This window comes from Manis pentadactyla, chromosome 2, assembly GCF_030020395.1.
Source record: "Manis pentadactyla isolate mManPen7 chromosome 2, mManPen7.hap1, whole genome shotgun sequence".
Lineage (NCBI taxonomy): Eukaryota > Metazoa > Chordata > Mammalia > Pholidota > Manidae > Manis > Manis pentadactyla.
This window is the reverse complement of record NC_080020.1, coordinates 233,587,656-233,614,486: the sequence shown is the minus strand read 5'-3', so window position 1 is coordinate 233,614,486 and position 26,831 is coordinate 233,587,656. Positions and strand designations below refer to the sequence as shown.

General features: G+C 53.1%; 1 protein-coding gene across 2 annotated transcripts; it reads right to left on the bottom strand.

Moving 5' to 3' along the window:
- Positions 1-16,931: 16,931 nt before the first annotated feature.
- RNASEH1 (ribonuclease H1) lies at positions 16,932-24,665 on the bottom strand. Of its 2 annotated transcripts, none has more exons than XM_036881705.2 (8): positions 24,428-24,665; positions 24,056-24,229; positions 21,867-22,042; positions 20,185-20,284; positions 19,164-19,218; positions 18,746-18,830; positions 18,102-18,226; positions 16,932-17,244 (listed from the first exon to the last, which is right to left on the bottom strand). In XM_036881705.2, the coding sequence occupies exons 1-8, from the start codon at positions 24,556-24,558 to the stop codon at positions 17,158-17,160; spliced, it is 933 nt and encodes a 310-aa protein (XP_036737600.2). In that variant the 5' UTR covers positions 24,559-24,665; the 3' UTR covers positions 16,932-17,157. The 2 variants fall into 2 exon arrangements, with proteins under 2 accessions (XP_036737600.2, XP_036737598.2); XM_036881703.2 differs by having other exon boundaries at positions 21,867-22,025; positions 24,114-24,229; positions 24,428-24,662.
- Positions 24,666-26,831: the final 2,166 nt, after the last annotated feature.

Genomic DNA, 26,831 nt, shown 5'->3' with positions numbered 1-26,831 from the left:
CCCTTGGTGACCACTAGTCACTTCTCCGTGTCTGAGTCTAATTCAGCCTATAATTTTAAATTGCCTCCTCTCTCCTCTCATCCCATCCCTTCCCCCATTGCAATGTGCTGTGTCCTAGCATAAAAATAAGCTACCCCTTTCAAATCCTTGAATTTCTAATCATTTTGCTTATAAGAACATCCAGCTGCTCAGTCTAGTTTATCTTTTAAATCAATCAACTAAAAAGGATCGGATCATCTCAGCCACTCGCCTTAGTCTCTGACAGGGAGTCAAGTAACTGGGACACGGTTCACAGGAGGCTGCGGGAAGGCAGCCCCTCTCCAGGGTGTGCGCCCGACTGCGGAGCTTGCTGACCGCGGCCCAGGGGGCCCACCCGCGTATCACTGCCTCGGCACAGGGCCCGCGCACTCCGTGCCCACGGCCTCAGGGAGCCCGCCTCCCCCAGCCTCTCTGTGCCCACCTGCTGCTCACCCTTCCGGATCCCACCGTAGACCCCGTGCCCACTTCTCTGCTGCGCCTCCTGACAAAGCTTCGGGCCCCCCTCCCCACCCACCTACTCCTCACCCCGACTCCCTGCGGACAGGCGCCCTAACAGTGACCCCCGGGCCTCCGTGGAGCGTGGGGCGGCTCTCACCTGCACTTCTGTTCTTACCAGCGGCTCCGGACAGCTGCCCCCTCCCTGCCCCTTCCCTTCGGCTCCCCCCCTACACCCCCACTACACCCCCACCAGTTCCTGTGGCTCATCTCCCTGCGGTGACCACGCCACTGCGACCGTCCCGGGACTCTGTCCTGTTCTCTAGGTGCCCTCACCCGTCTGTGCCGTTCCGACGACTCCCTCGTCTCTAAAGCCCGGACCTCCTTGGAGAGCCTGACCTGGTACCCGTGTCGGCATCACCACGCGTGGCTGCTGAGTGTCTCGGAGTGAACGCGCTGAAGCGCGGCTGCTGCCGCCCTTGGTCAGGCCGTTGTGTTTCTTCTGGCCTTTCCCAGCTCCCCCCACGGCGCCGGCCACCCCTGCACCTTAGTCCTGTTTCCTCTCTCCAGCAGCCGGTCACGTTACCAGCTAATCCTGTCGCTTTGACCCTCAAAACACACCACAGAACCGCTCACTTCTGTCCATCCCAGCTCTTCCCCGCTGCCTTTTCTTGCTGAAGGAATCAGGGACTCAAACTGACCCCAGTTTTCGCCTGTGCCGCAGTGCATTCTCCGCAGAGCCTGTGTTTAAAAGTGCAAAGCCCAGCATGCCGCTTCTCTGCTTCCCCCCTCTTCCTAGGTCGATCCTGGCTCCAGGGCCCCGGCCACCCCTCCGGGCCCTCTGCTCACCTCGCCGTCCACACGCTCCGGCCTAGGGTCGGCCCACGTGACTCCTTGCCACCGGCCTTTGCCCAGGCAGTGTTTCCCCCTTCTCGGCAATTCCTTTCTCCAAGCGCTGCTGCCCCATGCGAACGTCCCTGCCTGGGAGTGGCCCTCTCTGACCCCGACACAGCGGGGGCGCCTCCTGTCCCGCACCCCCAGGCACTCACCTGTAGCATGTTACCACTGCCCGCCTCCTCTCAGGACTGTCAGCCCCGGCGTATGGGTCTTGCTGAACGAGTAAACGTCTGTCGCCAACGGCTGCTTGTATCCTGGGACCAGCACGGGTCTTCTTAGTCTTCCGGTCCAGTGTCCAGTGTGCAGGCTGGGAGGACATGGATGCGACACAGAACTGTGCTGACAGTCCACAGCGCTGCCATGGCAGCCCCAGCCCCGGTCAGCACTGCTTCTGTCCCGCCTGGAAACCGTTGTAGCGCGGTGTGTGATCCGTGTGCGGGCTGTGGTGCACCCACGCTCACAAACACCCCATGAGGTGGACACTCTCTCCCACATTGGAAAATAAGACGGGCCAACAGCTACATGAATTGCTCAAGGTCATGAGACCAGGGAGCGGATTGGGGTTTGAGCTCAGGGACCCCAGCCCCAAAGCGGGTGGATGTCGCTGCTAAATGTGGGGCAGGCAGTGCCAGGCTGGCCTCACTGGTGGGGGAGTCACTGCCTCTGGGAAGTGACAAGTGCCTCATCTCCCGTCCCACAGTCACTTCTGTTGCCTCCAACTTAATTTAAGCAGATACCTTTCTGTGCTGCCCGGAAGGAGGGAGGGAGGGAGCAGCTTTGTGCCTGGGAAACATACTCTGGGGTGCGCCCGGCACTGCAGCCAAAGTGGAGGAGAGCAGCCGTTACCTTCCCAGGGCCTTTGCTGCCCCCGGGACTCCTCCTCTGAAGGGGAGTCTTTTGAACTTGAACTACTTCCTGCAGAAGAGTAGCCAGCAGCGGCCCAAGGTGTGTTTGTGGCCAGTTTGTCCCCCTGAGCCGGCCACCTGGGAAGCATCTGCTTAGATGTCTTGACAGACGGGGCCTCACTGCAGACCTGTCATCCATCCCGGCTTTGAGCAGTGCCCTCAACCCAGGGCTTTCCCAGCAAACCGTGTGGGGACAGGGTGGAGCCCAGAAGGCCCAGAATCGGGCTGCCGGACATGCAAGACATGGACCAGCAGGTGCCCCAGGGGCGGCTGACTCTGCAGGGCCCGAGAGTCAGTCCTGTAGGCTTTATGGGCCGAGAGGCCCAATCAGGGGCAGGTCTTCAATAACAAGCACTCTAAGCCATAAGGGCCATTCTGAGCTGTGGAACAAACAAAAATAGGAATGAGAACGGGTCGAGCTCACAGCCCGAGTCCGCTGACCCAGTTCTATCTCATTAATAATATTAGATTTCATCTGATCACCAAGTACTCTATTTGCCGGTCCTGTGGCAAGAGCAGTGAAGGGTCTGCGATTTCACCCCCGCAACAAGCTAACCAGTGAGGCTGTCCTGGGTCGGTGCAGACCGGCGGAAGACCGAGGGCCCCGGGCCAGAGACAAGGCCAGTGCAGAAGTCAATAGCAGTGGGCAGTGTCCCCACGGGCCCCCCAGCACAGCTCCTTCCAGGGACCCCACGAGGGCTGGACGGCACCTGTGTGCACAGTGCGGCTTCCTGGGAGGGGACCTGGAGCTCAGGGAACCATACCCTTTATTCCACTGGGCAGGAGACACACACGCGTGGCTCCAGGGAAGCACTAACTCCACCTTCCACGGCCACTCGCAGCACACACGTCCTTGGAAGGACAGTGTGGAGAGAAGGACCGTCAGGGCCTCCCCCGGGGACGTGCAGGAGGCAGAGACGCACAGAGGCCTGTCCCCTCACGCTCAGGACTCTGCCCTTTCGATTTGCATGTAAGGAACACAGCCTTGGGAAGGTTACAGGGAAGTGTGGGCACGCCCCAGCCGGTCTTCTGCTCTGCGTCCCACAGGCTGCAGTCAGGGTGCTGCCGAGGTGTATCCTTTCTCAGCTGGCCCCCTTCCAGGTTCCAGTACTCATTGCCAGAGCTGGCGCTGAGAGTCTGTGCCCCTGGTTCTCTCGCTGGCTGCTGACCAGGAGCCGTTCTTGGGGTCCGGGAGCTGCCCTCAGTCCTTTGCCAAATGACCCACAACATAGAAACTTAATCCTTTTAATCAGCAGGAAAGTCTTTGTCCTTTTGAACCTCTGCTTCTGGGAAGATTCACTGATTAATTGAGGCTCACCAAAAGTAATTTCCCTTTTGGTTAATTGAGTTGAGTGATTTGGGGCTGAGTTTCATCCGCAGAGTCCGTTCACCCCTGTCGGGTGAGCTGACCCACGGGCGTATCCGCAGCCCCACCACGGCCACGGGTCCCGCGGGGCTGCACGCGGAGTGGAGACCTTGGCAGCTGCCTACCACACTCAGGAATCCACAGACTGCCCCCTGCACTGTCGCGGTGCCTGACCAGAGACGGAAAATGTCTAAAACACCTGTACGCTTATTTACTTGCCTCCTCTCCGTGTTTTAGGTTTAAGCACAATGAGTGAATGTAACTGTTACATTGGGGTTAAAATTCTTAAATGTGATGGTCAACTAGGAAAACACTTTAAAAGACAGTAAAATAACCTCTACAAAGGCAAAGTAGAACAACCAAAATTTTTATTGAAACATAACATTTCCTTAGGTTTCTAGGTAATGATCACAAAAAGATCACAAATTATTTTTCTTAGGATCCTGCACTCCACTGCAAAGTACTGAGCTCATTGGCAAGGGCTGTTGGTTTCCGTTCCCACTTCTGCTCCCCCTGCCCCGGGTACCAGATTCCGCACAGAGGCTAAGGAAGCCAGACTTAGTGGGGGAGCAGCAGCTCACGATGCCTGGACCCCTGGGAGGAGCCCCGTGAGGATGCTTCTGCTCTCTCCTCCTGGGAGTCGGTGCAGAGAAGAGAATGAAGCTCCTTTATAATGTGGCAGTAGGTTAAGGTAGATGGAATCACAGTTTAGGTGGGGAAAGATAAATGAAGGCAAAGGCCAACTTTTTCCAATAGAAAATCACCCAAAAGTTGCAAAGGGATCCACAGTTGAGTTACACGTTAGCAGCACCACACAGAGGTTGAAGAAATGTGAACTCAGGGATGGAGGGCAAGTATTAGTACCTGGGTCAGGGAAGAGCCGGGAGAGTGTCATGCACATGCATGAAGTCGTCCTGTGCACGAACAGAAGCTTCTCAGACCCTCCCAGGAAGCCAAAACCCTGGAAAGCACAGGTTTCTGCACTTGGTGTGAGGCACGCCGAGGAGCTCCATGGGGCAGCTGGCCATGTGCGCCAGCCACCAGGCTGCCCCTCCTGGGTGACAGTGAGGATGACTCAGTGGTATGCAAGGCCGGGACCTTATTTTAAGTTTTGCATGTAACAGAATGGGAGCCACTAGCTAGTTGGTATTGACACAAGTCTTTTTAAAGGATATGAGATATCCTCTGAGGACGTGACTGGCATGGGGAGAGAGCCAGGGCCCCAGGAGAGGAGGCATCATGGGGGGACAGCCCTGCAGACATTCATTGCAAATGCTGACCTGCAGGGCCCTGCTCTTTGAGTAGCTCTAACAAAGCAAGGAAAAAGGATGGGCAAAGCCGCTGTCAAGCCAGCATTCTCCGTTGTGTGTTCAGGCCCCCTCTCGGCCCCTCGCTGCTGAACCCAGTCCTTCTAATAAGTGCAGGACGTTGGCAGCAAACTCGCCCTCCATGCAGAGGCTGTGTCTGAACCATTCGCTGCTGGGGCCCAGCCTGGGCTAACGTCTCCTGAATGCAACGACCTAGCGGCTTCTGGGCATACAGAAAGCGGTAAGAGAGGGTGAGCCGTAATAAATAAAGGATGTCAGGGCAACAGCTGGAAGCCACACAGGAGCGCCTGGGTAAAGGGCATTGTTCCAGGGGCATTCTGAGCAGAAGAGCTAAAAACAAGAATTTGCTGGATCACAAAGGGCCGCCTACAAATAAGCATAGGTCAACAGTCACACCTACAGAAGGAAAACCTGTGGGACTGACTGTCCCTTATCCCCTACAGTTCAGGAAAACGTGGCAAATTCACTCAAATGCTAGATACGGTGACAAGAGACCTGAGTGTGATGGCGCTGGGGCCCGGAGACACAGGGATGGTGAGGAAACTCTTCTTTTGTTGTGTATGTCTGAAAAATGCCAATATCATTTTTACAAAGAGTTATGGTATTTTGAATTAAGCAACAAGCCACCTGTGCCTGTAAATCTTCCTAATTGAAAAAAAGGGAGTCCCACAAAGCAGCAGCGTTCAGAGACCGCTGCCTGGGGCCGGGGTCAGGAAGCTCCTCTGATCAGAGGGGAGGCATTGCTCCTGGCCTCCCTGCATCTCTGAAATAAGACGGAAGACGTACCATGGCTCTAGGCTCCTCCCCGGGGCAAACGCAGCCTCGCTCACAGCATGGCGGGGGGGCGGGGCGTCGCCAGGCTTCCATGCCCCCAGGCTTCCATGCCCCCAGGAGGGAAGTGAAGGCCAGCGCCGGTTCCAGCCTGAGGCCCTCCCCCCACCCCGCCTCCTTTGTCCGTCCTCACGCCTGGGACCTTCGGTCCCCAGAACGCAGGTTCCCAGACAGCAGTTCCCCACACGCGCTGCAGGCCACGTGGGTGGAGAGAGATGATCAGCAGAGGGTCTGGGATGAAACACGGAGGAGACGGCCCGTGCTCACTACCCCCTGAGAAGGGGGGAGCCTCCTAAGGAAGAAGTTGCTTCGTGGGGACAAAACTGCTCCATTTTAGGGGAGGCGTCCACGAATTCCAGCAACGTCCCCCACACAGCATTCTTTGGTAGACACTGTCAAAGGTTCAGGAAGAACAGAAGGAAAACCAGTGAAGCATTGTGGGTAAAACGCACCCTCCATGGCCGGGATCGTGCCCTGACCCTAAACCACCTGATGATGTAATGGGCCCTCTGCTGGGCTGCTGCTCCCACACCTGTAGGCCATGAGCTGTTACTGACTGAGTCACTGTGTAAGGACTCTGCCCAGGGCTCTGGGGGAGGCGGAGGTGGGGTTCGGGTCTGCAGGCCACTGGGCGCAGACATGACCCTAGTGCGCAGGGAGAATCAAGCCAGGTATGAACCCTTTCACCCCCAGAACGTCCTGTTGTCATTTCTGGGTCTCACTGGTCCACAGTGACCTTGCCCAGGGCTGAGCCCCTTAGGGGAGACGGGCATGGAGTTAAACAACACAAGGGCGGCCGGAGCCCGTCCTGAAGCAGCTCCCACAGAGGGGGCAGTGGCTGCTCACTCTCCGTGGTGACTGGCTATAATGTTAGCGTTTTCTTAAACGACAGGGAATTGGTTCGTAGTGTTAAAAAGAAAAAAAAAAATGCAGGAGTCCCTTGAAGTTAGGGCCCCTACAAACCAGCATCTCACCACACAGCCTCACCCTTCAGGAAGGGAACATTCAGCCACCAAAGAATTCCCTGGAGTGATGCCCTGGGAGGCCCTTCCCCTAATCCTGTCCCAACGATGCTTTGCTAACACATTCCTTTCTTTGTAAAATGCTCTTTGCCTTTAAACACCTTCCTTCCGTGTAGTCAGAGCCTCTCTCTACCTGCTAGATGTAGATGCCAAGTTCATGAACCATTTAATAAGCCAGTTAGGTCTTCAAATCTGCTTAAATTTTGTGTTTTTAAAATAGTGGCTACCTCATTTCAACTTGGAGGAAATTTCAAATTTTCCATGATTTCTGGGGACATAAGCAAATGACCCATGTCAAGCTAGTCTTTCAGAATAAGATGAATTAAGCTTTGTTTGTATGCCCGAACTGGTTTTGTCCACTCAGGGACTTTCTGAGGCTGGTCTCTGCTGTTTCCTTTAACACCAATGTTGGGGCCGGGGAAATGGAACAAGAGAACGCCAGGCAACTGGAACAGGCATCAGGATTAAATCTTCTCAGTAATAAAACCCCATGCGGTTGTAGAAATAATAGATTTGAAATTTGAACTGTAAGGAAAGTTTTTCATAAGGCAAATCTCACTCTGATGAAAAGTAAACATTTCCCAACAGATTCCCACCAGCCAAGTATGCGGCCACAGCGCCTGCCGCCTGGTGCAGCTGAGCCCTGTAAACACAGCTAATTGCCGCCAGTTGTCCAAAGCTCCCCCCGGCGGAGCGGGGCTTAGGGGGGCAGGGAGGGGAACCGGTCCCACATCAGAGGCAGCCCAGCCCTCCCCTCCCCGTGTGCCCCCCGTTCTCGGCCTGCTCCCTCTGCCCTTATCACCCCCACTCCCGCGGAGAGCCCGCACCTGGCTTCCTGCTGGGCTCAGACCCTCCCGTCGCTGCTCCTCTGTTCATCACTCATTCAGCAGGTGTTCCCTGGCTGCTTGCTCTGTGCCAGGCGCTGTTCTAGATGCTGGGTTTGCAACGGTGAGCCAGCAGGGAGAAAATCTCTGCCTTCTTTCACAGCCCTTACATTCCGATGGACACAAACGAAACAGCACATGGTCCAATGGTGGCAAATGCTAGGCAGGAATGTGACATTGATTGACGTTAAAAATAAAACTGTCAGTAACTTTTCCAGCAATAATGAGTTTATTTGGGTACAGCAGCAAAACCACAGGCATGTCTGGAGAGCAAAGGTGGCCCTTTCATAGGGAAAGGGGAAAGTTGGGGGCCATTCTAAACAGGAAGTTTGGAGGAAACTGGGCGTCTGCATGCGCTGGCTGCCCGCTGGCCCAGTCCTGACAACCTCCCACCGGCAGGGCTGCGGCCTGCGCGGGGGCCCTTCCCTGCCCCTGCTGGGAACAAAGCGACCTGCAGGTGTCCCCCCTCCCGGGGTGGTGGGGGTGGGGGACTGCTGCCGCGGGGCGGACTGGGTGCGAGAGCGCCTCCCGCAGGCCGCCCGCGCCGTGTCAGGCAGGCTCCCTGATTTTCACACTAGGTACAGTGGAGGGAAAGGGGGGGTTGTCCGTGTGTGTCGGAAACAGGGAGCTGCCAGGTAGAGGTGGAGGGGGAATTGCACGGTACGTGGCCAGGAGCCATGCCAAGCAGAGTGACTGGTGGCCGTGGCCCGAGGCCCACGGGGCTGGATGCAGGAATTGGGCTGCAGGACGGCAAGAGGCTGGGCACTTGCTGGCCGCCCAGAGTGGCAGAGCTGGGCAGAGGGCCTCGGTGCCTTTAGAACAGCCTTGGGGGAGGCAAGCCCGAAGTGGGGGAACAGTCGGAGGCCGCACGTGGCAGCGGACAGCCGTGTGTAGCTGGGAGGGGCGAGGAGGCCCCGCCGGGACAGGGCCGCTCAGGGGAGGGCGGTCTGGGCTCCTCAGGAAATCGGAGACAGACCCACTGAACGACCCAGCAGCGCCACTGCAGTGACACACCGGAAAGAAATGGAAGCCGAGACAGCAGGTATTTGCACACCTGGTAGGGAGGAAGGCGTCTCCTCCGCCCCTCCAGGTTCTTCTAGTCGGTCTAACAAATTGACAGGAGACGGAGTAACAGGAGAAAAAACAAGATTTTATTATGTATGGGGAAGGCAAAGAGGGAGAATGAGGTATATATGTCATCCTGGACCAAGGAGAGCGGGGAGAGTGGGGAGGGGCCTGAGACCCCACAGGAAAAGGGAAACAATTCCCAGAATACGAAAGAATAAATGTGCGGCACCCTTGGTGGGCCGCCCGGCCAGGCCCGGGGAGGAGTACTGAGGCTTTGGCCCGTTCCTGCCTGTCCGCCCCCGGTTCGCGTCCCAGAGCAGCTGCGGTGGTGCGAGGTCTCCCCTGCAGCTGTCCCTCTGTCCAGATCCTCTCTGCAGTGGTGGGTGGAGATGTCCAGGTCTCCTCCAGAGTCTTTTGTGCCCTGATGGCTTTCAGCTCAAAATAACCTGCCTGCCCCAGCAGCCCCTCCTGGGGCGGCCTGCCCTGGGTCCCCACTTTCTCACGTGCACAGCCGTATCATCCTCAGTGGCCGAAAGGCGGAAGCAGCCAGTGTCCATCAGTGGATGATGGATACGCACAATGTGGCCCATCCACACAGTGGAATATTATTCAGCCTTAAAAGGGAAGGACATTCTGACACATTCTATATCGTGCACGAACCTGAAGACTTTACTGCAAGAGAAACAGGCTGGTCACAAAAGAACAGATACTGGATGGTGTCAGTGCCACGAGGTCCCCGGAGTGAGTCACCGTCAGAGCAGAACAGGAGGAGCTCAGGAGTCCTGGCCATGAACACACAGTGTGAGTCTGGGAAGAGAAAGTTCTGTGGGTGGATGGCGTGAGGTCGGAATGAGAACGTACTTAGGGCCACTGAATTCCAAAGAGGCCAAAACAGCATCTTAGTCGGTCAGGGCTGCTGCAGCCCCACCACGGGCGGGCAGGTTGTAACAACAGGCGTTACAAAGAGGGAGAATGAGGTGTATCTGTCATCCTGGACCAAGATTCCCACCTCACAGGTCCGGGAGCCGGGCACCCAAGGCAAGAGACCAGACATGCAGTGTCTGGCTCACCAACAGGCCCCTCCCATGTGCCCTCACACGGTGGGGGGGATTCTGGGGTTTCTCAGGACACAGTCCCGCCACGGGGCTCCACCCCTAGACCTGATTGCCCCCCACAGATCCACCTCCTCACACTGTCACTCTGGGATTAGGTTTCCACATGCGAATACAGAGGCGGGTGGTGGAACTCATTCAGTCTAGAGCAAATTGTAAATTTTAGGTCATGTGTATTTTACCACAATTTAAAAAATAAATCTTTAGAAAGGTGAAGGCACTATCTGAGTAAAGACCAGGCATCCCAGGCAGTGGGAACAGCCAGTGCAAGGGCCCTGAGGCCGGAACATTCCCAGCATCTTCCAAGAACCGCAGACTCTCAAACTGGCTCCTGTGAGCGAGTGTTTGGGGGACAGAAGGTGTGGGGACAGTGTCGCCAGTTGTGAGGGGGTCTTGAGCGGGTGAGTCTGCCTTGTATTCCAAGTGGGCCTAGGGGGCCTAGAGGAGTGGCGTCCCTGGCACTCTAGCTGTTAGTGGGGCCCCAGGGGCAGCATGTGGGTGCATTGGGGGTCGCATGGATGCAGCAGGACGGCTGTGCCTGCTCAAGGGTGCAGAGGGGGCGAGAGGTGCTCAGACTCTGCCGTGCTTAGCAGAGCCCCGGAAGCCTCCAACCGGGCTGAGGGGGTGGGACGGTGTGGGCGGCCGGCCCAGGTCAGGGCGGGTGGGGCTTCACGCCCTCCTCTGGACGCCACCCAGCTGGGCCTCGGAGCCCTGCCTGTTCCCCCTCAAGGTAGGGAGATCCTGTGTGGCTCAGACATTTCAAACAAAAAAGGCATGTGACCAGCAGAGGGCCAGGCTCTCTCTGCTTATCAGATCCTCTCTTGGGAAATGGAAAATATGTAATGTTGAAAATATGTATTTCATCAATCTGTTTATAGTTTTCTGGAAGTTTAAAAAATTTGGAGGTCAATCAAATTAATCAGGGCCTATCACAGGGAAGGAAGTCACCGCCAGTGTGACAAAGATTCCTACCTCCAAATAACTAGGTATTTTTCTAGTTAAAAAATGACAAACAATATGGGGGTAATAATCTCACTTCTAGAATTCTATTTCTTAATTTTTATCTTTGTTCTTTTGGTCTACAGCAAAAGGACATAGATGCTATGAACCTAATCATATTTAGGAAAATGTCCCTCCCCAGGCAAGGGTGCCCGATGGCCAGGCTATGCTGACGGGCGTGAGAGGATCAGATGCACGCACTTGGCCTCACTTGTCAGAGCGACACCACCAGCCATGGAGGCAGTGAGGACCCCGCCCAAGTGGGGGAGACAGAGGACCGGCCACCCCCATTTCCTTCTTGCAGAATAAGGCTGGACTTCCCTGGACGTCCCTATAGGTTGCTGCTCAGGCTGCCAGATATGATGCCAATGGGGGCCTCCGTGGTGGGCTTTTATTTCTCACGGTTCCAGATGCCAGAAGTCCAAGACCCAGGTTCCAGCCGATTCGGTCTCTGGGAAGGGCCCCCTTTCCAGCCTCTGGCCGTGCCCTCAGGAGGCCTGTCCTCTCCGCTTTTCCTTGGCGGTGGGGTGGGGAGGGAGCAAGATCATTAGTTTAATGTCCAAATACCACCGCGGGGGGTTAGGGCTTCTGCCAGTGAACTTGGGGGACACTGCCATTCAGTCCTGGGACAGCTCCGACCCAGGTCAACTGACCTCTGGGCTTTAAATGCTTTTCAAAGCACGTTGTGCAGCTGAAGGGCCCCTGCTTGTTGCATGAATCCTGGTGCAGAGGCCGTCCTGGCATCAGAGCAGCCCAGGTCTAACTCCTGTGGACGTGCGCCGACAGGGAGGGGTCCAAGCCCTCAGCTCAGCTGTCCGCTCCTGCGCCAGGCCTTCAGTCGCTGGGAGTTCCGAGGGTGAGCCTGCCTTACCTGCTGTCTTTGAAAACAGACCTCTAAAATGCTTTTATCTAATATTCTTGAGTGGCTTTCATGACAAAATTCAAAAATCCAGATGACATACCAGGATTTATATGCGGAGGAACCTCATTCCCACTCCTGCTCCCACCCTCCTTGCACCCCATCTCCGGGGACCCCTGGGCGCGTCTTCACGTGTCTGTGCTCTCCGAGGCAAAGGCCGCCCCCTGGAGCAGTGATCCGTCCCCTCCCCACGGCTGCACCAGGAAGCAGCCGTCACTCTTCGGGCTTCTGCAGACTCTGCTGGGAATCTCCTGGGGCCACGTCAGGGGGCCCCGGTGTTGTGTCCAGCTTCTCCTACTAGGAACCTCGTCTTGTATTTGTGCGTGTGCAGGACTAGCTGCAGTAGAAGCTCCATAAACCGGCGACTGGTGCGTCCAAGGGAAGTGCACATGTAACTTCGACGCGGCCCACGGTTCCCAGAGGGGCGGCGCCACTTGGCACTCACCACCACCAGCAGGTACGTGCTTTCCTCCGGAGGCCTCCGCGACTACGGGTTTTTGCTAATAAATCCAGTGCTGTCATGATATTAATATGGTGAACTGACACCTCAGGGTAGTTTCAACCTGCCCTTGCTCATGAGTGAGGCTGAACGTCTTTTCATTAAGGGCCACGCGTTTTTCTGTGAGGGACGTACGACTAACCCACTCTTCTGTTTGTTCACGGTTTTCTTGATTTTTACAAGTTCTTTATGTACGAGAGAAACCAGCCTCTGCGATGAGGGCGTCCACGCTGCGGCTCTGCAGTGTTCGCGGCCTTACTTTCGCCTCCTTTCACTTTATGGTCAGTGGGTTTTGGGTCCTGAGTAAAAAGGTCTTGGTTCACTCCAGCGGTGAGTCCCTGCCCTTGGTATATAGCACATTCTTGTGCGTGTGTGGGTTTGAAGAGAGCTTTGCAGAGTGGGGGTGGAGAAAGCAACCCACTAGTGCTATTTTCCACCTCTCTCATCATATTAGTATTTGCCCAAGATCCTTCTATGTGGCCCCCAAATATCACTGGAGAAGAACCCTGATTTGGCACATCTTGATTATTCACATACTGCAAGATGAGGGTGGCCTTGAGCCAAGCCCTCTCCTCCGGTGGACAACTAAGAACCACTGTTCCCACAGACCAGCCCAGGTTCGCATTCAAGCCCTGGAACGTCTTGTGTGCAGGGGACACGTGAACAGCTAAGGCCCAGCCCTCTGGCTGTCCGCTGGACCCGGGCTGGGCACCTAGAGGACACCGTGCGGGCTGCTCCGCGTGCGGCTCTGAGAGGCAGATCACCGCGTGAAAAGGGGGCTTTTTCTGAGCAGCTTTTCCTTCTTGCTTCACAACTACCGGGTCATGAGAACTAGGGAAACATCCAGAAATGGAGACTAAGTTCTTTCTTTTAAGACAAGCCGAAGGGCCTAGACTTGCTCAACTTGAAATACACATCGCCTGAAACAAGATGCCTTCTCACCCACCCTATTTTCAATCACCCCAGCGCAGCCATCTGCCTGCAAGTGGGATTTTTGTTTTTGCTGTATAACTTGTATTTTGTGTGCCTGTCCCGAAAGACAGCAGAGTGCCTCCCAATTTTCCCAAACCCCAGCAAGAGTCACCCCGCAGCCCTGGAAAGGAAGGCTCCATGCGAGCTCCGCGCAGGGCACACGTCCACAGCCTCTGCCTGCGAAGCGCGAAGGCCCTGCTGAGAGCAGCGCGAGCAGTGGGTTCGTTCTGACCTGATGAAGCTGGTGTAGCCGTGACTCCTGAACGTCCAAGAACGCAGCTGCTCCTATGATCAGCCACTGGACGCTGTCTGTTGACAATCTGCTCCCTGTGAACTTGCTTTCACTGCACGTGGCTGCACCTCACCTCGCTGCAAGCTGTGTCACCTGCTGTTCTTCTCGGTTTGATCTGTACCTACGTGAATCCCCGAGATCGGGAGCCCTGCAGACACACTTCCGCCTGTCTCGTCCTGGGCACAGAGAACGTGCTGCCCAATCTTCAAAAATTGGGCTCTCAGAAGGCAGTGGGAGCAGTAAGCCTACACTCTTTGGATCTTCCCAAATCCTCAGAACAACTGGACAGCGAGGCCAAACACCCACGGGCATTTATAACAAAACCAGGTGGCAGCCAGTGTTGATGAGGATACGGAGCCAACGGCTCATGCCTTGCTGGAGGGAGGGTAAAATGGTAGAAGTCGGCACTTGGAAAAGCTCAGTGGAACTGCCATGCGACCCAGCCATTCCACTTGAGAAATGAAAGCACATGTCCGCAAGACCGGGCAGTTTTACCCCCAACAGCCAGACGCCAGGAACAGCGCCGGTGCCGTAGACGGAAGGGTGCACGGGCTGCGGTGCCTGCACACGATGGGCTCCGCCGGCCACAGGAAGGCGGTAACTGACACACGGCGTGGGTGGGCGCTGGGGCAGCTGCGCCGAGGAAATGTGGCCCCCACCCCGCAGAGAGTTTATTCTGTATGACTCCCTTTATAGGAAGTCCCAGGAAAAACAGTCTGTAGTGACGGAAGGCATGGCAGTGGTGGCCCAGGAATGGGGCAGGGCGGGCAGGGTGTCGGGAGTGGTGTGGAAAGCCTGCAGCGGTGACGGGCACGCTCTGGTGCCTGCTTCACAGGCGCGTGCACAGCCCCCTTTATGCGGGCAACGCGCTGTCCATCAGCCACACGTCCCTGGATGCAGGGTGGTACAGTGACTGCAGAGCCAGCACACAGCAGTGGAGGCACGGCCTGCCGTCACAAGCCTCACACCTGTGGGAAAAAGCAAAACGGGGTGACTGGGCCCCTAACAGACCCCGGACACAACCCCAAAGGTGTTACTGCCAAGTATGGAAGCTGGTGTGAGGCTGGTGGCTGGAGCCAGACACTCCTGCCTGCTCTGGTGGAGAGGCAGGTCAGGCAGCCCCGCCCAGGAGGTCTGGGGGACCGGAGCTGTGCACCTGGCTGCCCGGGGCCCAGCTGCAGGTATAGACCAGCACCGAGTGGGACAGGAACTCTGCAGCCAGGAAGGAGAGGGTCCCATACGGGTGGCGGAGGGACCGGAGCCAGGAGAGTTCCAGAAGCAGCCGCCGTATTTTAACATTATTCCAAATGCAACAGAAAAGAGCCCTGTGCAGTGAGAAAAGCCCTCAGTGCTGCATGTTTGGGAAACAAGCACAGGGAGGTACCGATCTACACAGAGCTGTTGCCAGGAAGGTGCCTCCTGAACAGATCAAAACGTAGTTTGCAAACATGAACAAAGGGGTACAAGGTACCGAGACTGTAAATCAGTCTTAGAAACTATCAGACGCAAAGTGACAGAGCTCAAGAAAATGAGACAGACAAGAAAAGAGAGTCCACAGCAAAGAAAGACAGCGATGGCTTTAGAGACAGGATGTGAGAAGGACAACTGTTAACAGACAAATGAAAACAGAGAGAGAAGAAATTCAAAGGAATAGGAGGATGGACAAATCAGATCCCAGCATGCAGGCAACAGGCCCCTCTGAGGACGACCAAAGCAGGAAGACAACACTAAGCCCACCTGGAGGGAACCACAGAGAGTGCACCACGCCTAGTGGCCCGAGTCTTGGGTACCAGGGTTCTCAGGGCAGGAGACACAGACGTAATGCAGGGGGGTGTGAGCACCCTGGAATCCTGTGTTTGTACTGGGAATATCAGTATGAGCTCAGAGAGTATTTTAAAGGTGTACATTACCCGTGTTTTTTCTAATTCTGACAATGAAAAGGCTTAGAAACCACCACCAATCCCACAGCAATGAACACCAAGGATCTGAAGTACCTTTTTTTGCCATTAAAAGGCACTAGGGAGCCTCAGAGACACAGCCAAGTCTAGTCAGGAGCAGGTGAGTGAGATGGGCCTAGAACACCCTGACACGCCCAGAGGCGGCCTTCGACGCCCAGTGTGTGCGTATCAGGGCGTGTGCACACACAGGAAAATCCCAAGACTTCAAGAGCAAACCTCAACAGGCCCCTCCTACAGGCCAAAGGCACTGCGATCAGGTTCAGTACGATGAAAACTGCACAGAACTGAAGCCCATCAACAGCCTTGAGAGCATGAGCCCGTCAGACACCCGTCATGGAGACATATAAATGAAAACGGGGTAACTCCTCTGGCATTTATCTTGCCTTCCCTACATGACCTGAACCACCGGACCCTGGACAGGAGGCGAGGGGAACGTCTTCGGAAGAACTCCAGCCAAGGATGCCAGAGAGAGATCACTGTCCTGCGGCCCCAGCTAGAGAGTGGAGCTGGGCCCCGGCCTTCGGCAGCCACCGGTGTTGGAGATGACAGCCAGCCACCCATCGTCCTGCCAGACAGGGGACCTGATTCTGCTGGAGCCTCTGGAGCAAGCCGCCAACCTGCAGGAAACCGAGGGGTCAAAAGGCCAGACCCAGACACTGGGGACCGCAGGACAATGGGCCCCAGGTCCTCAGCAGACAGACCACAGGAGGCCGACACACGGAGAGAGAGGCCCCGTGACCTAGGAGGACTTCAGAATGGAGGAGTGTCCAGTTTAAAAAGCAGACAAGACTAAATTGCCGTAATGAATGGAAGGACATCATTTCCGTAAGATTCAGGAGTTCTGGAGGGAGGGAGGGGCTGTGACTGGAAGAGCACATGGAAGCCTTCTGGGGTGTCTGCGAAGCTCTGTCTTGACATGGGTGGTGGTTACAAGGCTATTCACAGTAAGCTACACAGTTGTTTTGTATTGCTTTTTTGTACGTTTGTATAATTAAAAGGTAATAAAACAAATAAAAATAAATGATCACATCAAATTTTTAAAAAATTGCATAGTGCTTTTAACAAAACCACCAAAGAAAAGTTTTGACAATATATTTATGAATCTTGCTTTCAAGGTTGTCACTGTTCCTAAGTAACGGCCCGGCAGCCAGGTGGCCCGTGGGCCTTGGCACAGACCGCGCCCACCAGGGGAGTCTGTCTCCGCAGCAGGTGCAGTCAGCCCGAAGTCGGGAGACGCAAGCCCGCCAACAGGGAGGCAGATGAGCTCTCTCAGGGATACTTCCAGACTTACTCTCTGCGTTTTTAAACCAATATTTCATTAACTCCTTATTTAATCAAAATCCTAAATTTTCGTCCAGACTGCAATAAAATCAAATCCAATAAGTCATAATGCTGAAATCTCAAGTAATTCTCAAATTTCAAAGGCAGTTCAATTTATTATACAATCATACATTCCACTTTTCACTGCTCGGCATCACAGAACACCACCTTCCCTTTGTCATTTCCTGTGGAAGCCGTGTCTGCTTGTCTACTGCAGTGATCCATCCTGTAGTTTTACTTTGCACATCAGTAAGTAGAGGTAAAAAAACAGCCACCGGGTCAAGTTTTTCCAAGGTTTAAAACCACGTTGTTCAGTCTTCAGATTGCTTAGCTCCTTCTCTCGCCAGCCTGTCGGCCTCCTCATTGCCCATGAATCCCGAATGACCAGGAACATGCATCTGTTAAATAAAGTTTTCCTCTTTACCAATTTTTTACACAAGCAACATATGACTACATCCTAACTGTTAACAAACCTGACTGCTCAGAGCAGACCGAGGAGAAAGCCCACCTCAGTAGCTCTGCAGAGTGCACTGCACAGTCTTCCTGCAGTAGGTACACTTGCAAAGATTCCATTTTATTTGCACACTGGACTTTACTGTTTGTATTGCCTTTCCCCACTTAGTGATGGGACGGGGCCAAGGGACATGCAGGTATGGACAGATGGACAGGTATGATACACACACTTTATATTCTCTTTAAATGCCATCAAAAGGGGTGTTCTTAAGGGACTTAACTACTGTTTACATTTACGTTATTGAAAGGCAGATTTAAATATCAGGTTACTGCAAACTTATCAGTGGTCCTGGTGTGGGACAGCAACATAGGGTTAAGAAAATGGTTGCAAGTTAACATGCTCTGTATTGTCTAAAATAATAATTTTAATAAAAATTATCTGTTATAAGAAAAAGACTTCCATTTTGGGAAAATGGTCTTATCACACTTTATTTTTAATAAAATACATATCAGTTTTATTTGCATTACGGTTGGCTGCAAAGACATCAATAAGCCAACTCTTGCCAGGATGAGGCCCGCCCAGGACCACCACCGGGCATTGCTACGCCAGCGTAGAGAGCTCGGAACATCCCACGGTACCCTCGTTAAAACGGTGTCACATGATGACAGGGAGAGGCAGTCACAGGATACTGACCTCACGGAAACTACTGGAACTGACATCCTGAAGTCACATACAGAAACCGTTCCTCTCTCCGGGTGGTTTGGACTGTCCCGCCCCGAGGGTGACCACTGAAGCACTCACCCACTGAATGTCCATGCCCTGGGCCAGTCTCTCCAGCTCCATGAAGTCCTCTTTGTTGATCACCTCTTTCCCTGTGCTTGTTCTCCACCCCTTTTCCTTCCAACCTTGAACCCAACTGGTGATACCTGGAAGAAACATCGGTTCACCTCACATGGGCCAGTCCTGGGTCCTCCCTGGACTCCCGCTCACAGTCGCCCCCACCTGGACTCTGAGCTGCGTCTGGATTCTGCGCTCCCGCACTGTGGGCTTGGTGCAGACCTGAAACCTCCCTCTCGTCCCTTTGCTGATGTGCTCGCCCCTTCTCCAGCCTCTTCAAAACCGCCCCCACGTGCCCCACAGGCCTGCACACGGTATGTGGCCAAGACGCCGCGAGCGTCTGTTTAGACCTGACAGGCCTCGAGAGCAGGGCCACGGCTCCCTTTCTTCTGTTGTCTTTGGCGCCTGGCCAAGAAATGCCTGCGTGGCAAACACTGGAGCAGGGGAACTGGGCTCCAGACCTGCGCCTTCGCCCCCATGCCTGGCGAACCAGATGCGATCCCCTCTCACCCTCCGGGTCATGCCGATTCACTGCCTACTCGGGAAGGAAATACCTGTTCCACACTTAACAGAAGAACACTAGGGGCAAAATGCAAAAGCTTACTTACCATTTATAGTAAACATACTGTCTGTGTACAGAACCAACTTAGTGATGTTCTGAGTCTTTGCTTGTTCGATGGCTTTGCAGGCTGCCTGGCAGAAAAAAATGAGTTGTCATGCTATAGAAACTGTTCAACTTTTGACATGATTGATTTCAAAATTTAAAAATTCCTTCCTTTTCTAGGCTAGCTGTAATGATTTATTCCCCATGTGAAATACTGCTGTACATACAATTATGTCTGGACAACAATTTGAAATGTTTCGTTTCTTCTAGAAAATGCCTACCCTTCAGAACAGTTACTAACTCCGAGCTAAGTTTCTTCTGGATTTCTGAATACCTCATGTGCACACAGAACAGGCCCACTGGTGAGGTCACACGCTGACGGCCGGCGAGCGTGCACTGCCCAGGAAGCACCTGTGACTTACGTGGATCTCTGCTCTTTGGTTGGTCTGTCGCCCACGGAGTCTAATACCTACGTTTCTGGTTTCAAAACAATACAAAGGGAAATAAGATTATGACGCTAATTCTCCAAGGGATTCCCTAAGCCTCTTCATTAATAACAGGCATGTAAGTATTTCTACTAGAAATACACATCATACAAAACAGCAGCTGCTGAAATCACAGCACCAGGAGTAACGTCTCACGGAAAAGCACCAAGGTGCGGTGCTGCCGGAGACCCGGGCCAGGGTCAGAGGGGAGTCCACCTCCTGGGCCCGGTCAGCATGTGGTCTGGGTGAGCGCCGGGCCCACAGACTCGGGGCCGCCGCGTGTGCCGCCTCTTACAGGGTCCGAAGCTAAAATGCGGTATCAGAGTGGGAGACGGTGGAGGAACTCTGTGGACTACAAAGCTGCAGAGACCAGTTCTTACTCAACAGTTCATGCTAATTATGCCCCACATCTCTGTGGGCACCAGTAAATGCTGGAGAACGAAGCTCAGAGCTGGCATGTGGCTACCTCCCAGGGGTCAAATCCCTCTTTCACAGGGGATTTTAGGGCTGTCAGCTAACATTCAGGGGCCATTTTCCATATCTTGACTTTGTGCCTTGTGACAAAAGAGTCACTTCTCAACTCACTTATCTTCAGAAGAGTGTGGGGATACGATGGGTGCCGAGCTCAGGCACCTGCCCCTCATGCATCCTTGCCCAGACCTCGTCCCTGGGAAACGTGGGACTCTTTCCGGGGGCAGCTAGGTCGTGTCAGTGTAAAATCTCATCGGTGAGACACAGAGACCCGTCAAGACTTGGGCCTGGAGGCCACGCAGGTACCGCGTGCTCAGGACCAAAGCCGCCAGCCTCGGTGTGGGTCCCACTGGGTTCTTCCGACCCTCCCGCCAAAGCCCGTCACGAGAGGAGCAGAGCAGCAGACCCTGACTCGCTGCTTCCTGACCCTTTCACTGTGATTCAGTTCAATCGGAAGCTGAAAAACCCAGCTTTTCGGTTTACTTACAAAGGATGGCCTGGCCCCCAGTAAACACCAATTCCTGCTCGTGCCCTCCTCCGCCCATTACTGGAGCAGCAGCCGTCAGTGTAGACGACGACGAATTCTCCTGTGAAAGGGAAGTGTTCTGAGCACTGCCGGACCAGCAGCACTGAAACACGGAATTCACCTCAGAAATTTACTAAGGTCAAATCAGCACTTTAAATCCTAGAGGGAGTTTACGATGCTGTAGGTTTCCTGTCCAGGAAAACACGATCAATTCCTCACACTAGAGGACTTGACACTTTGGGTTAGAATCCAGTATTTCAGTTCTGCATGCCAGCAAATTAAAGGCGAAGGCAGTCGATCTGTAAACCTCGAACCCGCTCAGCGAGAACTGCCGCCTACATCCCCCGATACTACAGTCAAGGACCAGTGCCACTGTCCCCGTTTTTGTGTGTGTGAGAGACGCTCACTGCCGAGGAGCAGGGAGCACCTTGGTAGGATGAGGACCAGCTCAAGTCCTCTGACAAATTTGTGGCCGATTTCTTCCTTAGTCTACCCACGAGAAAGCTGTGGCCCTACTTCTGTCTTCTCACGAGACAGAGGGTTCGATCACAGCATTGCTGTAAAGAACAAGGCAAAGGACAGCTATGCGGCCACTCTCAGGCCGTTGATGGCCTGCAGACCCCTCTCAGCAGGGCGGTGGGAGGAGTCACGGGAGGGGTGTTAGAGGGCAGGGCTGTGGGCACAGGGAGAGGCCCTGCTCTGGAGTGTGTCTGTTGCAGGGACGGCAGATGGGAGGAAGCAGAGGCAGGCTGCTCCGTGGCAGAGGAGCACGTCTGGAAGCAGAGTGAATCCGGAGAGCACGGTGTTGGGCGAGAACCAAGGGTTCACCGGACTTGACGCCTGACACGACTGCTGCCCTGGTGCCCAAGTCTGTCTCACTGTGAGTGCCTGTCAGGTGCCACCGGGTTTTGAGCAACTGTCAACACACTGGAAACGGCTCATCTCTCAATCATGCGACATGTATTTGCTTCAGTTACTTTTGGTAAAGAACTTAATAGAGAATATTTGGTTTTGATTTTTACATAACTGTGAAGATTAATACATTTTCATACAGCTTGACCAAACATTTTATATTGGCTTCCCTTGAATTATAAAATGGCTTTTTTCTGGGGAAAATTTGGAACCTACAAATACAGCAATTTATATAATAAATGCTACTTACTCCTATTTTCTGTTTATATACTTACATGTTTTGTAAGTCACAAAATATAAATGACCGATTCCTGGAATTAAATACAGTGGGACATGCACAACTGTCTTGCTTGTCAGGATAAGGGAGGATTACTTATGTTTTGCAGCCATTACACAAAGAAGCGCGGCCCAGGGCCTCTCACGCCGCAGAGCTGGAGCCTTCACGTTCTCTCTCGGTCGCCTGCAACACTGTGCGCCCAGAAGCACTGGCATCTCACTAGTAGTTTTCATTTGTAGCCTGTATAATGGTTTTCCTATGTATGTCCAAAACTGTAATAATTTGGTACCGTTTCATCAATTTAAAATAGTGACATTACAGATTTTTAAATGACCTTTTCAGATAAGAATGAGGATGTTAAACATTAGCTTAAATTTCTATTGAGAAAGTGCAAAGTTTTTACACATGTATTTTCATGATTATTATACTAAAAATTAAAAAATCCAAGATATACCCATGTAGGAGAATGTGTCTTTGCTGACTGAAGGCACCAGCTCTGGGTTCTGTTTTACATGCTTTGCATGCGGCTCTGCGTGTTCATCTTCATCCAGGGGCTCGCGGAGGCGCTTGCTCGCTTTCACTCGTGGTTCTTGTACTTGTTCGTTTTTCTGCCCTGAAAGATTTAGTCTACTTAAAAGCCAGAAACAATAAGCATGAAAATGACTAAGAATCCAGAAACTCAATGTTATTTAATATCATGAAATCAGACTTAACTGCTCTCTATAAGTGGCTCTATGAAGAGGAAATGATTTAAAACAGTTCACACCATCTCAGACTTTGATGTCCTATGAAATTATTTTAAATTTTCCATGATAAGCTTGATAAGGGCAATGTAAGAACAAGAGCAACGCTTCTACTGAAAAGAATCTGGTTTTGATGAAGATAGTAGAGTTACCAAGAATTACTGTAGACAGTTTGAAAATCTGAGGGACTTGTCCCCCAGAAGAAACAAGGACCACAACTTGGTATATAAGGTCAGTGGCACCTGTGGTTCAGCACCCTCCCCAGATACTCCAAGCACAAGATGCCAAGCTGAAACCCTCTAGGAAGGCTAAGAGGGCCAGGGTAAGTGGGCCGTAAGAAAACAAGTAACAGGATGTACTGAAGAAAGGATGGGAAGGAGGGGCTGGACCCCCTCAGAGCGACACCAGAGCAGGGCTCTTCCTCAGCGGCTCAGCCTGGACTCCAGGTTAACCTCATGTCCTCTCTCAGGTTATGGGGGACAAGCAGCATCTCACCCACTTTTACAGCACTGGGAGGGCTGAAGTAGAAGATGAACTAGACAAGGTCTCACAAAACCAGTTTTAATTCGAGCTCTACCTTTTATCAGCTCTGAGCTCAGTCAACGGACTTAAACCCTCTAGGCTTCTGTTAAATGAGATATACAACTAGGTGGTCTGAAACAGCTTTTTCCACATTATCATTTTATGTGGTGGAAATGGGCACAGCAGGAGCAACTAATCGTGTCCTCCAAATAACAATCCTAAACCAGTACTACAGAGTTCACTTTTAGCTCTATAAACAAGGGGTGGAAAATGGAGCTCGAGTATTTTCTGAACACCAACTAGACAGGTACAAGCCAAAATCTCCTGTCAAGTGTAGCTTGTCAACCCACGCCTTTCAGAAGACTGCTATGGTTATCCAGGCAAAACTCGAATCAAGTCCACTACACAGAGTGACGGGTGTTTCCATGCTGCTGTATCTGCTACCTGATATTTACCTGGAAGGTTTTCCTCTACTGAAGTAAACTCAAACACAAAGGTTCAGGTCAAAGTGCAACTTCATAGAAGTTTAGTATTGATATAAATGTTGGTTTTATTTACTGTTACAGAGAAAACCGAATTGGAATGAAAAATTTTAAAGAACAGGTGAGACTTTGAAAGAAAAGGAGACCATGGCTGTCAGAGAATATTTCCTTCAGAAAACTGTGGATTTCCTTTGAGTAAATTAACCCTAAATCAGCTTATACAAACCATAGTAGCTGGCAAATAGCTCAATAATCCCCAAACAAGGGTAACTGTAACATTAAGAGAGGAATTGGGGAAGGGCTCACAGTTTTGCTTCAGTGTGGTTCTTGAGTAAAAGAGATGATAAATCCCAATTTCTAAACATCAGCCACAGACTAAGGGGGGGGGAATGTCTCTGTAAACTTACAAAAAAAAAGATAGACTCATAAAGAACTACCTGCCTTAAGGTTTAGAGCACTTAATAAATAGAAACATACTTAGGTTGGAAGAATTGAGCTATTAATAAATTACTACCTGGTTAAAACAGACACCCATGAGAAGGAAGCACAGGTGCTCCCTGAATGACAAGGGCTGGAACCGCGCAGGTCCCCTTACTGGAACCTGGGAAACTGGAGGACGGGCCTAATAAAACAGCACACGGGGTATGGCACGAAAATAACTGCATCACTTTAAAACTGCAGCCCACTCCATCCTTTAACAAGTATTTTTTTACAAGATGTAATTACACAGAGTGAGGACATTGAGTGAGCAGGAGATCTAAGTCCCGGGCTGTCTTGTTAGTGGCACGAACCACGGAGCTGAAGTGCTTTCAGCCCGTTTCCTCATCTGTGAAAGGGTCACCTGGACACCATCACGCATCTTCTCTGCCCAGAGGGGAGCCGTACAGATCGGCCACCGCGGTGGATACGGAGGACCGAACAGGTTGGATGTCACAGCGTGTGGGACGGGGCTACCTTCGGAGCCGTCGGGGCCTGGCGACGTTCTGACAAAGGCCCAAGCCTCCTCTTCTGTGGCAAACTTCTTGAACCTGGCAGCAGGAAACCGATCCACCTGGGCCCTGCACTCGGCCCTGGAACAGAGCGCGGCGTTACTTCCTCCCACCCGCCTCCACCTGGCCCTTAACTGACCCGTTAGACCGGGGATGCTGTGAAACAAGCCGGGGCCGTGGGCTCCCTGGCGCAGAGGGCTGGGCCGGCGCCTCCCCGCCCGCAGCTGCGGGGGAACCCGGACTGCCGCGCGCGCGGGCCGAGCGGCGCGGCTCACTCACCAGGTCAGGAAGACGCCGGGCTTGCGGCCCCTCCTCACGGCGTAGAACATGCTGAGCGCGCCGCAGTCCCGGCCGCTGCAGCGCACGACGGCCCAAGCGGCTCTGTGCGCCACGGCCAACAGCCTGGTCATCGCTCCGCAGCCGGCACCCGAAGGTAGCCCGGGCCCGGGAAACACACCGGCCCCGGGACCCGCGTCGCCATCACGCAGCCCAAACTTCCGGCGGCGGCGCGGGGAGATAACGTTAACCGGGGCGGGCCCCGCGGCGGGGGGCGGGGCCTGGAGCCCCGCGCGGCTCGGGCGTCCCCGTTTCCCGGATGTCCGTCGGGCGGGCTGTCTGGAGTCTTCTGTGCGGACGAGTCTCGCTTTTCAAATCAATTTTAAACCGCTTCTCATGCGTTTTCCTGCGGTCTTCATGTGGCAGACTTTGCCAGACACATACTGTGTGTCTCCCTAGGCCCGGGGCCACGACGTCGGGGAGGGCACCGCGCCGAGGGTCCCCGCGGGCGAGCAGAGGGCGCTGCGCTGCCCAGGGCGTCCCGAGAGGCGGCGGCCTGGCGAGGCGGCTCGTCTGCAGCCAGCCGGCCCCGGCCCCGGCCTCCCGGCGCACAGGCCTTGGACGTTTGGCTCCAGACTTATCTTCTTCAGAGAGCTGCTAGCTCGTGCCCTGGTCAGGGCGCCTGGAAGACCCGCCTGCAGCGGCCGAGCGCGACCGCGCAACACTGGAGGACCTGGGATGCCCGGCCGGGTGGGAGCCGTCGGCCGAGCACGGGCCGTGGGCAGAATGTCCACCCACTGCTCCTTGGGGAGGAGAGGGGCGGGCGAGGGGACGCGGCCTGGCAGCTGCGCCCCTAGCTGGGTCTTGGGGGCCAGACCTACGTGGGGCTCGCTTTTCCCTTTCGATTGGCTGGCTGTGGTGTTTCCACACAGGGTTCTTTCTCATCATCCATAGATTGGAATCATCTGGGCACCTGCAGAAATTCATCCCTGTGGCCTCTATAGTTCCCAGACTTCCTTCTGGCATTTCGTTGACCGATTACCCAGCTGAAAACCTTTTCTATCTTGACCTCTGGTCCAAAGCGTATATGACTTTACCTACCTTGGGCAAAAACAGCCCGTTCTCAGTATAGTACTGTTAAGCTTAAAAATAAAGTTGTCAGTTATTTTACCAGCAAAATGGGCTTATTCAGGAGCATCAGGGAATTGCATCGCCACACAAGCAGCCAGGGCAAAACCACAAGTATATCTGGAGAATAAACTAGAGGAGGCTCATTTATAGAAAGAGGGGTGGGGTGGGGGTGGGGAACTCTTCCCTCCTCCTAGGTAAGGTAGTTCGTAAGGTGTCCCGCCCTTCCTTTCCCTTCCTGCGGGGTCTGCGATTGACCGAGAACGGTGGGCGGAGCGCTCCCCCTGCAGGTCAGTGAGGCTGCCTACCAATTTCCCAGTACTGAGCACACTGCGCCAGAAGTCTGGAGGTACCTGCTTGGGACACGTGACCCCAGTCACGTCCCTAGCCCTTAAGAGACTTAGTTTAATCAACTGTAAAATGGGAATGAAAATTCACACTGCAAAAAAGAAAAAATATATATATTTTACGGTGAGATAATAAATGAAATAAAAAATTAGGCAAAGTGCATGGTCTACTGCCAGGCACATAACATGCACAAATAGAAATAGCTATTGTCGTTATCCATTTTAATTTGTAAACTTGGGATAACAAAACTATCTGTGGAGTCGAACTCAAGAATCTCATAGGTATTTATTTAATGCCAACAATATATGAGGCACTTGTCTAGACCTGACCACATTAGCTACTAAGCTCATGAAATCTGGCTAGTCCAAAGTGAGATATGCTGCAATTGTCAAATACACACCGGATTTTGATGACTCAATGTGAAAAAGAAGGTAAAAGCTCATTAATTTTTTTATATTGATTACATGTTGAGCTGGTATTTTGAATACATTGGGTTAAATATATTTAAAATTAGATTTTAAAAAGCTTTTAAAATTTGATCACTAGGGGAGTTTAAATTGCTTATGTGACTCAAGTTATTGAGCAGCGCTTCTCTAGACATGGATGAGACACCACGGAGCTTCCGTTCTAGTGAGGAGAGTTAATAGACACCTAAGACAAACTGGTGATTGATCTGTGTTCTTAGGAATGAAACAGAAATAAGAGCGGTGATAAGAAAGTGGAGTATGAAGGTTAAGAGGTAATGTGAATGAGAGTAAGTGCAATATAACATTAGGTGGGACATCTGTTTACCAGTAATTGCAGAAAATTGTCTTTAAATGGGATTTGAAGTGCACATGGAGGACCTTGGCTGTAAAGGCAGAGTAGGTAGGACTGGGACTTGTATTACTTCACTTCTCTCATTCTGTGTGTTCACTTGTGTTTAACAGTT

What these genes read in the sequence shown, in the direction of transcription:
- RNASEH1 (XM_036881705.2), bottom strand. Translation starts at nt 24,558, where the DNA reads ATGACCAGGCTGTTGGCCGTGGCGCACAGAGCCGCTTGGGCCGTCGTG. An exon ending in AGACACATTCTCCTACATGG is followed by an intron (nt 20,285 to 21,866) that starts GTATATCTTGGA and finishes TCCCTTTCACAG; the next exon opens with GAGAATTCGTCGTCGTCTAC. An exon ending in AGGGCATGGACATTCAGTGG is followed by an intron (nt 17,245 to 18,101) that starts GTGAGTGCTTCA and finishes TTTATTTAACAG; the next exon opens with ATGCATGTTCCTGGTCATTC.